A 12451-nucleotide genomic window follows, 5' to 3' on the forward strand; every position below is an offset into this window, starting at 1 on the left:
CATGAAAACAAACACCAAAGGTATTTAGTTGCTGCTGAATGTTCTGGGCTGTGTGACTATGATACATAAAACTTCTTGCTTATAGCATTTCATCCAGATTTCTGATAGACATCTTCAGAAGTACTCCTGGTTCTGCTAAGTCTTGCTAGTGGAACCAGTAGCACATATGAAGATGTTCAACTCAGCTCTGAATGATACATCAGAAACAGAAAAGTTTTATGGGCGATGACCATGGAAGATTTACCAGCAGTTAAGACAACTGCTCAAGAAAGCCTTCATTGTAGAAGCAAAGACAGTCTCCTCACTCTGCTCAGAGAGAAACAATGGTTTACTCAAAGAATAAACATTAACCCCTTAACATAAAACCCTGAGTAGAGAGCATCTTGTACTACATTTGCAGCCAGGCTGTCATGTTTTGCTTGACTTGGTCACTACCAGATTTCTTCTTTACTGTGTGCAGCTTTGGATTCTCGATAACAAAATACATGCTTTCAGACTCTCTCCTCTATTGTTGTTTAAGAAGTGCTTTCGGAATAGAATTATTATAGTGATGCTGAGTCTGATGTTGAATTTAGCAGCTCATAAAATGAAGAATTTGATGTCACTTCATTAGAGACTGAAAGTGTTGCACTTTGTCAGTTGAGTGACAAGTGCTCACCGGAGGTAGGAGATAAATACATCCCCTGTGTTCCAGCCAGCTCCTCCAAGGTTTGTGTTCACAGGGAGCCATTGTGAAATATATGGCTAGACTTCATAGTTACACAGAAACTAAAAGATGTTTTCTGGCTTCAGGATATTTTAGTCGAAGTCCTGTGTACAAGTATACTTGGATTTTATTATTGGTGATCTTCAGAATTTTTTAACTCCTTACTTTGAACTTTAAAAGCAGTCTAGATTTATGTCCACAGGAAAGCTTTGTGAAGTAAATGGTTAGACTTCACAGCTACACAGAAACTAAAAAATGACATCAAGTTTCAAGATATTTTAGTCAAAGTTGAGTGTATGAGTATTGTTAGTGATTTTCAAAATTTTGTAACTCATTATTATGAGCTTTAATGGCTGTCTTTATATGTCTGTAAGTAATGTCATTCATTATAGGCTATTTTTCATTAATAAAAAATATTTTTTGTAATATAATTTGGAAAAAAAATTCTTAGATGATTAATGAAATCAGTCAGTTAGAGAGGCAGTAATAAGTAAAATAGAAGATACTGTAGGTATGCTGGAATGCAATAAATTCAGTACATTATACTATTTGGTATTATCTTTATTCTAACAGAACTGCTTCTCAGTTCTAATGACGCAGATAAGTCTCATGGTGCAAATAATTTATTTGCAGATTAAAAAGATGCTTATTGTTTTAAGTATAGGCACCTAAACTCATGAAGTTAATTTTATAAATACAAGACAAATAACTATTTTTTGCTCCTCAGGTTCCTCTGGGTGCTGTTAATCGTGATCATCATCGACCAAGCTTGACACTGACCAGCAAAGAGCCAGTGAAAGAAGCTGTGAGCCCATCAGTAGCTGAGGCAATGCGTGCAATTTTTGCAGCTTTCCTGTGGCATGAAGGCATTGTACATGATGCTATGGCTTGCGCTTCTTTCCTGAAATTTCATCCAAGTCTGCCTAAGCAAGGTGCCTTAGTAGTAACACGGCAGCCTGTTGGAAGTGGTGGAGGAGGAGGTGCTGGAGGGCCAGGATCAGATGGCAGACCTAAGTCAGAGCTCACAAAAGAGCAACGAGCACGCCAAAGGCACTCTGTTGAAGTTAGCACAGCAGGGACATATTTACAAATACAACCATCCACTCTTGAAACTCTAACACGTTCTGCTGCCAATGCTAATGCAAATAGGAACAGAGCCAAAAAGCAACTTCAGCTGCAACAGCAGCAGCAACAACAACAACAACAACAACAACAACAGACGTCAGAACCACTGCTACAAGGAGAAAACGCTATAAAGGAGGAGACAAGTACTGTACCACCCTCGGCTACTGGAGGTGAAGGTTCAAAACTTGCAGCTCTGCCAGAAACCACATTTCACACAGTTGCTGTCTTACCTCCAGCTCTTAAATCACTTGTATTTCTGTGGGAAGAATTGAGTGCCAGTTGCCTGCCTGCATTCCAACAGCAGCTTATGCTCCCTAGTCCATCAGTTCCTATACGACCAGTGAAACGACAGATCTGCACATCAGGTTCTGCACTGTCAAACAGGCCTACTCATAGCGGTAGGGAAGGTCGATCTGATACTGAAAGGAAAGCAGGACGCAAGAAGAATGCTTTATCTTCAAGACTGAATATTCTTGGGGATGTAAGTACCCTGAACCTTTGTGTATAATTAGTATTTGATTATGTATGTCTTTGAATTATGAGGTCCTTAATGCAGTGTACTTTTATATGCAGGGCATCTAAAAACTTTTGGGTCAAATTGAAACAGATGATAGTCCACAACCGATTATTTTGAGGTAGGGGACCAGTGGTCAGAAATGCATATTTATTGTGTTATGACAATACACAGCATACACCGCACAACAGCAACATAGCTCATAGTTAATTGTTCAAAGCAACAACTGCCAGTCTCAGTGCATGTATTACAATGGTGCACTCAGTTCTGCCACATTCTTGCAAATATCCTGGGTGTCTTTGTACCTGAAACAGGTAATGGATGATAAACAGCGAACATCCCTGACTACCAAACAGACTAAATGTACCCACAACTTGCTCATTTCATGTGTGTCATGTGATGACCACATGCATCACACTAGTGTGTTAACCTGTGCCACCCACGGACTGCTATCCCTGGCGTCAGTTGTCCATTGTGTCTGGCAGCTTATGATGTGTCCATGGTGTGGTGTGTTGTTGTGAACAGTGCATGAAACATAACCATAAATGGAATGTTACTCATCACAAGAGGTGGCAGACATGCCTTTAATTTACAATGTGGCAGTGCCTGTAAAGCAGCACAGGTGTACAGAGAATGGCTTACCAACAGGCATAATCCTAGTTGGGAGAAGTTTATTTCTATGTAAAGACAGTGTATGAAACCCCTTCTTGGATCCAAGCTGCCTGTTGCTTAGTACAACAGACACCATAGATCTTCGAGAGAATGCGTAAGAACTTCATGCGTTGCTATGCATGTATTAAGACTGGCAGTCATCACATTGAACAGTTACTCTGAGCTATGTTGTTGTTGTGCTGTGTCCATAATGTAATAAATATGCATTTCTGACCATTGGTTCCCTATCTCAGTTATCGGTTGTGGAACCACTATCCGGCTTCAATTTGACCCAAAAGGTTTGAGACGAAATGGATGGTGATAATTTACAAATATTATGTTCAGTAATCATCTGAAGTGTCATAAGAGGAACTGACATTAGATACTAAATGAGTAGGTCCTTTTAGTCATAACAATAAGGAGAAGTTATTAATTATTCTAAAATTAAAATTGATACTTACATTAGAAGCTAACTGTAGCAAATCACTACTAAAAAGCTAAATGCTAATCAGTAAACTCAATAATATTACATACATGCTTGCTATTATTCTGTATATCCATGTAATCTCGTGTACAGTAAATGATTGTCAGTTCCAAAAATCTGATAAAGGATAGCAGTGTTAATCATATATGGATTACACACATTGTATGACATGTTATTTATAATGTATAAAATTACAGAATTCCATTCATGCTCTCATTGTAGTTGTGTTCGTACAGCAGCTTTATTGTACGGGTTCCACACCATTGTCTTCTAAATACTTTGCCCTGTTTTCTGTTTGAAATGTCATTAATTATCACAGATTACTAATGTCATAAGTATCAATAAATGAAAAATACTAATTTTTTCCTCATTTGATAATGGTGAAAATGCTATTTTTATAACAAAAATTACTAAGTGTCATAAAACTTCCACATAATATATGAACTATACATAATTATTCACGATGTAAATAAAACAGAAAGAAACTTCCACATGGGAAAAATATATTAAAAACAAAGATTCCAAGACTTACCAAGCGGGAAAGCGCCGGCAGACAGGCACATGAACAAAACACACAAACACACACACAGAATTACGTGCTTTCGCAACTGGCAGTTGCTTCGTCAGGAAAGAGGGAATGAAAGGATGTGGGTTTTAAGGGAGAGGGTAAGGAGTCATTCCAATCCCGGGAGCGGAAAGACTTCCCTTAGGGGAAAAAAAGGACAGGTGTACACTCGCACACACACACACACATATCCATCCGCACATACACCCAGGAAAGAGGGAAGGAGAGGGAAAAATGAAAGGATGTGGGTTTTAAGGGAGAGGGTAAGGAGTCATTCCAATCCCGGGAGCGGAAAGACTTCCCTTAGGGGAAAAAAAGGACAGGTGTACACTCGCACACACACACACATATCCATCCGCACATACACAGACACAAGCAGACATATTTAAAGGCAAAGAGTTAAGGGCAGAGATGTCAGTCGAGGCGGAAGTACAGAGGCAAAGAAGTTGTTGAAAGACAGGTGAGGTATGAGCGGCGGCAACTTGAAATTAGCGGAGGTTGAGGCCTGGCGGATATCGAGAAGAGAGGATATACTGAAGGGCGAGTTCCCATCTCCGGAGTTCGGATAGGTTGGTGTTGGTGGGAAGTATCCAGATAACTCGGACGGTGTAACACTGTGCCAAGATGTGCTGGCCGTGCATCAAGGCATGTTTAGCCACAGGGTGATCCTCATTACCAACAAACACTGTCTGCCTGTGTCCATTCATGCGAATGGACAGTTTGTTGCTGGTCATTCCCACATAGAAAGCATCACAGTGCAGGCAGGTCAGTTGGTAAATCACGTGGGTGCTTTCACATGTGGCTCTCCCTTTGATCGTGTACACCTTCCGGGTTACAGGACTGGAGTAGGTGGTGGTGGGAGGGTGCATAGGACAGGTTTTACACCGGGGGCGGTTGCAAGGGTAGGAGCCAGAGGGTAGGGGAGGTGGTTTGGGGATTTCATAGGGATGAACCAAGAGGTTACGAAGGTTAGGTGGACGGCGGAAAGACACTCTTGGTGGAGTGGGGAGGATTTCATGAAGGATGGATCTCATTTCGGGGCAGGATTTTAGGAAGTCGTATCCCTGCTGGAGAGCCCCATTCAAGGTCTGATCCAGTTCCGGGAAGTATTCTGTTACAAGTGGGGCACTTTTGGGGTTCTTCTGTGAGAGGTTCTGGGTTTGAGGGGATGAGGAAGTGGCTCTGGTTATCTGCTTCTGTACCAGGTTGGGAGGGTAGTTGCGGGATGCGAAAGCTGTTTTCAGGTTGTTGGTGTAATGGTCGAGGGATTCAGGACTGGAGCAGATTCGTTTGCCACGAAGGCCTAGGCTGTAGGGAAGGGACCGTTTGATATGGAATGGGTGGCAGCTGTCATAATGGAGGTACTGTTGCTTGTTGGTGGGTTTGATGTGGACAGATGTGTGCAGCTGGCCATTGGACAGATGGAGGTCAACATCTAGGAAAGTGGCATGGGATTTGGAGTAGGACCAGGTGAATCTGATGGAACCAAAGGAGTTGAGGTTGGAGAGGAAATTCTGGAGTTGTTCTTCACTGTGAGTCCAGATCATGAAGATGTCATCAATAAATCTGTACCAAACTTTGGGTTGGCAGGCTTGGGTAACCAAGAAGGCTTCCTCTAAGCGACCCATAAATAGGTTGGCATACGAGGGGGCCATCCTGGTACCCATGGCTGTTCCCTTTAATTGTTGGTATGTCTGGCCTTCAAAAGTGAAGAAGTTGTGGGTCAGGATGAAGCTGGCTAAGGTGACGAGGAAAGAGGTTTTAGGTAGGGTGGCAGGTGATCGGCGTGAAAGGAAGTGCTCCATTGCAGCGAGGCCCTGGACGTGCGGGATATTTGTGTATAGGGAAGTGGCATCAATGGTTACCAGGATGGTTTCTGGGGGTAACAGACTGGGTACGGATTCCAGGCATTCGAGAAAGTGGTTGGTGTCTTTGATGAAGGATGGGAGACTGCATGTAATGGGTTGAAGGTGTTGATCTACGTAGGCAGAGATACGTTCTGTGGGGGCTTGGTAACCAGCTACAATGGGGCGGCCAGGATGTTTGGGTTTGTGAATTTTAGGAAGTAGGTAGAAGGTAGGAGTGCGAGGTGACGGTGGGGTGAGGAGTTTGATGGAGTCAGGTGAAAGGTTTTGTAGGGGGCCTAAGGTTCTGAGGATTCCTTGAAGCTCCGCCTGGACATCAGGAATGGGATTACTTCGGCAAACTTTGTATGTAGAGTTGTCTGAAAGCTGACGCAGTCCCTCAGCCACATACTCCCGACGATCAAGTACCACAGTCGTGGAACCCTTGTCAGCCGGAAGAATGATGATGGATCGGTCAGCTTTCAGATCATGGATAGCCTGGGATTCGGCTGTGGTGATGTTGGGAGTAGGATTAAGGTTTTTCAAGAAAGATTGAGAGGCAAGGCTGGAAGTGAGAAATTCCTGGAAGGTTTGGAGAGGGTGATTTTGAGGAAGAGGAGGTGGGTCCCGCTGTGGTGTATGTGCGGATGGATATGTGTGTGTGTGTGTGTGCGAGTGTACACCTGTCCTTTTTTTCCCCTAAGGGAAGTCTTTCCGCTCCCGGGATTGGAATGACTCCTTACCCTCTCCCTTAAAACCCACATCCTTTCATTCCCTCTTTCCTGACGAAGCAACTGCCAGTTGCGAAAGCACGTAATTCTGTGTGTGTGTTTGTGTGTTTTGTTCATGTGCCTGTCTGCCGGCGCTTTCCCGCTTGGTAAGTCTTGGAATCTTTGTTTTTAATATACATAATTATTCCTAACGTTTAAGTTTTGAAAGAGAAAGCTAGATAATGTGCATTTGATAAGCATAGTTCCTGAATGCTACCAGTTGAATCATTGTTTCTAAGCACTGTCCTATGGCTTGGCTGGCATTTGTTTATGTATGGGTAGCAGAAGCCTGATCCTGATCCATAGATCTAGGGCATCAGATTTGCATTTGGGAGGAGAGGAGTTCAAATACACTTCCAGATTTAGGGTTTTCATAGTTACTAAATTCATCAAGGTGAATACCACAATAGTCCCTTAAAATGGACACCGTCTAGTCCTACCGTACGCTCTGTTTCTAATTCTCTTCTCATTTACAGAACAGCCTTCCTCTTTGAACAAATGACTTCTAGGTGTAGTAATGTGGTGAGCATAAATTATAGCCACAGTGTAGAACAACAAAAGTCTCCATACTTTAAAGGAAGGTCTACTCAACTGTGGTTAAATCACTCCTGTCTGCATATGACTGTCTGTTTGTGATAATTCATCATGAATAACAATTTGATGTTGGTCATGTTGATATAAAATCAGAAGAATTTGTAATGACATTGAATTCAAAATCCAACTAGACCTGAAAGCAATCTGTTTCAAACAATATTGTTTACTTTTGCCTGTTTACTTACTTTTACATTAACAGTTTCACCATGGTTCCCATCCTGTCAGCCATGCATTTATCACATAATTAAATACATGGAAATTGTAGAATTTGTTTCATAGTGATATACTTACTGTCCATTTGTCAACATAAGTAACATTCTTAATCATTACAAACACCTAAAAGGCATCATGTGGTTGGTCTTCATTCTCCTATTTCATGGCAATGATAATTCCCTCCATAGCAAGCCTGCACTTGCAAGTGAAGCAGTTCCTCTTATTTTATCCAGTAATGACTGTGTTAATTAATTAGCTTTTATTCTTTAGGCTGCAGTTGGTGCTGGGCCATCAGTGGAACGTGAAACTGTTTGTGAGTTGTGTGGAAACACATTCCCACACCCAGTCACATACCATATGCGCCAGGCTCACCCAGGCTGTGGTGGTCCTGCTGGAGGAATGGGCTACAACAGTGGTGGCAACTTCTGCATGGGATGGGCTGGTAACTGTGGTGATGGTGGAGTTGGTGGTAGCTCTTGGTATCTCGTGTGTGATACTTGTCGTGACAAATATCTTCGGTCTAGAAAACAAAGTAAAGATAGGTGAGTAAAACAGATTTGCCATGTATTAAGAATGCTTCTTCTATTTGTCCATAACAGCAACAATTTCCTCTGAAAAATATTTATATATACATATATTATTACAATATTCAGTAGAATGGCAGAAGTAAAGCTGTGAGGATGGGGCGTGAGTCGTGCTTGGGTAGCTCAGATGGTAGAGCACTTGTCGACGAAAGGCAAAGGTCCCGAGTTCGAGTTTCAGTCTGGCACACAGTTTTAATCTGCCAGGAAGTTTCATATCAGTGCACACTCTGCTGCAGAGTGAAAATCTCATTCTTCAATATTCAGTGCAGATTGAATTGTCTCTTGAGAAAACATATTTTGTTTGCTGATAGTGAGCCAAAGTATCATTTATATGATTTAGTGTGTTTTCTGAATTCTTTTGTAATAATCTTGATGAGCCTGCTAAACAGACCAAGTGATCGGAAATACCTAGAATATCAGTTTGATTTGCTGTTGACACACTCCATGAAATTGAGCCTAATATAGTGTTCATCCATCATAGCCATTTATGACAGTTCTCTCTCCAGAAATAAATTTGCAGACAGGTTGTGAATTATGTTGTAGTGCTCACTGAAGACTGCACTTGTTGTGTTGAGGCACACCTGAACTGATCTTTGAAAGGTATCATTTGGTAATGATTTGACATTAAAGTCTTCTTCGCTTTATTAGTGCTTCAATAATTAATTATAGCTTTCTCTTACTTAAAATTGGATCCATCTCCAGATTCCCTCATCAACAACATACTCATATATTCAGCAGCAATACAGTAAAAGGTGATAAGGTGGATAGATCACGTAACTAATGAGGAGGTATTGAATAGGATTGGGGAGAAGAGAAGTTTGTGGCACAACTTGACTAGAAGAAGGGATCGGTTGGTAGGACATGTTTTGAGGCATCAAGGGATCACAAATTTAGCATTGGAGGGCAGCGTGGAGGGTAAAAATCGTAGAGGGAGACCGAGAGATGAGTACACTAAACAGATTGAGAAGGATGTAGGTTGCAGTAGGTACTGGGAGATGAAGCAGCTTGCACAGGATAGAGTAGCATGGAGAGCTGCATCAAACCAGTCTCAGGACTGAAGACAACAACAACAACAACAGTAAAATATACCAAACTGAAAGAGATTTTTCAGTGGATAATTATATAGATTAAAACCCCAAAGTTCAAGTGTTATACAACCTTTCTTTACATAAAACACCACACTATATAATAGCAGACAGTAACTACAATATCTCCAAATGTGAGTCCTATGACAGGCAATTAGAAACTGAACTCTTACATTCTATTTTCTTCGTAGTTGGCACCAAGACAATGGATTTATTAAGAGAAGGTGGCAGTTTCCACTTTTACTGCAATAATTTCATTACTTCACAACTACTTTAAGTCTTATAAGCCATTCTCACGTGATTTTGTGAATCTGTACAAAGACAGGATGTATACGACCCGGGACAAACGCGAGATCTGGGAAAAACCCGGGAATTTTTTCATCTGGGAATTTTTTAGAATTTTTCGTTCCTGGAATTCTAAAAAATTCCCAGTTTTTCCCAGAATTGTGACTGGTAAGAACCGATACTCTATCAAAGGATATTACTGTATGCTGCTGTTGCAGAATAATACTGCGGCATTAAAACATGAACGAGAGAAAATAAAATAAAATAAAATAAAAGTAAAATTGCAAAGGAAATGCATCATATAAAATAACACAGGCCACATACAAGCGCCTGCAAACAGCAAAATGTGTCGAAGACCTTAGGAAGTATATGCAATGCTTAATAACAATAAATTTCCTCCGATGAGCGTGACGTCACAACTGTTTACATTAGATTCATTTAAACAGTTATGAGTGAGCTCATGCACACGCGCAGTTGAGTCGCGTGTGAGTAATGCCTTCACCCACTTAAGGCTACAGAAATGTGGCTGTTGGCTGTGGCTCTATAAGCAACAGCAGCAACAACCACCCTCATGGGGTACCCGGCAAAATTTTACTGGCGCGCCCAAGCTGCCAGATTTACACGTGGGCAGCAGTCACGGATCTAGTGGCGCGGGGGGGGGGGGGGGGGGGGGGGTCTGCAAACTGTGGTATCTGAACCGGGCGGCAGTTTCAGGGGGAGGGAACAAATTTATATTCTTGAGAGAAAAAACTTGGTTTCACAAAGCACCTAGCATCCAGCGCACGTCAGTCTATCACTTATTCATACGATTTTGGAACGCACCCCTGCTGGTTTTTGGACATTTTTTAACACATTCTAAGTTGATTTATGAAAGAATTATAAGTTGACTTTTGAATGCGTGCATAGTGTACGTGATGTCTCTGCCAGGGGAATCCTCGTCAGTCTCGTTCATGACAAATTGGAGCATACGAATGGAATGTGAAATATAAAGCTTTTTGATTGTAGTAGGCCAAATAGGTATTTCATATTGGTACTTCGTGAATTATATTGTCATACTATAAAAATGATCATTATTGCCAAAACAGTCTCACTTATTTTGCGTGTGTCACAATTGCTGCAATATTAGAAAGGCCTATTTTGTTTTTTCCAGCACACAATGACAAAATAGACGTAATCAGATCGAGAAACCACACCAGTCTTGGGTATTATATGTATTAACAGCTTTTTCAGTATTAGGCGACATTTCGATTTTTCATGTAGCAAAACGTTTGATGGACTTTGATGAGGTAATAGTTCTTTCGCAGAAAGGAAAGCACGCCATGTAAAGCTGCAGCAAGATTAGAGAGAAAAATCGCTAGGATCTAAGGACTGAAGAAATGTGTACTGTCTTGCCTGTCTCTTGTCTTTACTGGTTTTAGGTATCCTACATTTAATTTTATGTCGCACAGAAGAGCAAGTTATTAGCTAATAGGCAATAAAAAGGCCAGATTTTCTGAATAGTTCTTGTTCGCCCGGTTACAAATAATCCCATCCAGTATTAATTGTGTATATTTTTATTTTTTAATTTTTTAGAGGGACAAGATGTCAAACTGGCCAACTGGGAGCAGGAGAGGCACTACAGGAAATTTTAATTTCAATTGTCCTGAAATAGTTTGCTGGAATGCATTGCAAAATATACATGTTTGAGTTCCACAGAGTGCAATACTGTGACGTGCAGTATAAGAATATTGTTTGAAGAGGTGTGGCACTGCACTTTGGCTCACTAAAGACCAAATAACGTGTCTTACATTTCCTCGAAATTATATGTTTTATGTATCAGACTCTTCAGAAAGACATGCACAGAGCAGTCTGAGTTATAGTGGGGTGGGGGTGGGGGGTAGTCTCCACTTGACCCGTGTTTACATTTAGTGATTTTTCTGTTTCCCCTTTGTTTACTGCTCTCACGTCAAATGAAAACAAGACGGATTTCTGTGGCTGGGAGGTATCAAGTTAATTAAAATACATTCACATAATTACGGAAAGCTTAAATATGTTACTAGTTTCAGATTTTATTTTATTTCCACCTTCTGACAGTCAAGCATCAGTCGCCTTGCAGAACAATAAAGGTATTTTTCTCGGTTTTCTAAAGAAATGTGGCCTTTATTAAGATCTCCTCTGAGGCAGTAAATTTATTTGAAATGAAGTGTTTAATTCCACACTATTGGCTAGTTTTAACTGTTCACTGCATTTCAGGTGCTCGTTTTCATCTTCTTGCACTTATGACATTATGCCATAATCAAGAACCAAACATGAGATAATACAGTACTGGTACTCCAAGAAAATTTACGTCCCGAAAATCATACCGAAAAGCTTAATATCAGGTCGAGGCCTAAGTCATTGGGAATCTGGACATATAAATGTGCACTTTAAGGCAAACTATGCATTTTAGTTGGTTCATGATATTCCGATGCTCTTGGAGTATCCTCTGCTGTCGAACATATTGGCTTCCTACATCATCGTAGCTGCGCAAGCACGGTGATGCCTCTTACCTGGCACTCTCTGGCCACTGCTGAAATGAATCTGTTTCTAACAGGTCGCAGGAAAATATTGCGAATTGTGGTTCGAAAATCGTTATTTTCAAAATAGATTTTCTTTTGCGCAAGATGGACTATGGGCAAATGTACGAGGAATTTCTTAAATCACAGAGCGTTTTCTCTCATTTAAAAATCAACTCTTTGATGACGAGCCATGTAGAAGATTTTTGAGCCCAGAAGATCAGAGACCTATATCGATATTAAAAATTTTGCTGGCGTATTTGTATGATGTATCTTAAAGTGTAACATGCACTAAACAGATCAACATTATATGTGGAAGCTTAGCTTCTCTTGTAGCTTATTAATCTTAGAGACAAATATTATATGCGATTATATTTGCTTTTCTTGTAGCAACACTAAGTATAGCAACTTAAACCATTAACTATTCCTGTTGGTGGAATTTGAATTCATACTTCCGTAATATGAAAATTTGCAGTGTACATGTTGCTGCTTATCAA

General features: G+C 40.8%; 1 protein-coding gene across 1 annotated transcript in view; it reads left to right on the forward strand.

Moving 5' to 3' along the window:
• The window catches only part of LOC126267346 (E3 ubiquitin-protein ligase MYCBP2), a 1244949-nt gene that overhangs the window by 1040204 nt on the left and 192294 nt on the right, over positions 1–12451 (forward strand). The window contains exons 50-51 of the mRNA XM_049972469.1: positions 1434–2312; positions 7737–8008. Coding sequence (XP_049828426.1) covers positions 1434–2312; positions 7737–8008 — 1151 coding nt within the window. The remainder of the gene's footprint in view (positions 1–1433; positions 2313–7736; positions 8009–12451) is intronic.

Source organism: Schistocerca gregaria, chromosome 4, assembly GCF_023897955.1.
Source record: "Schistocerca gregaria isolate iqSchGreg1 chromosome 4, iqSchGreg1.2, whole genome shotgun sequence".
Classification (NCBI taxonomy): Eukaryota; Metazoa; Arthropoda; class Insecta; order Orthoptera; family Acrididae; genus Schistocerca; species Schistocerca gregaria.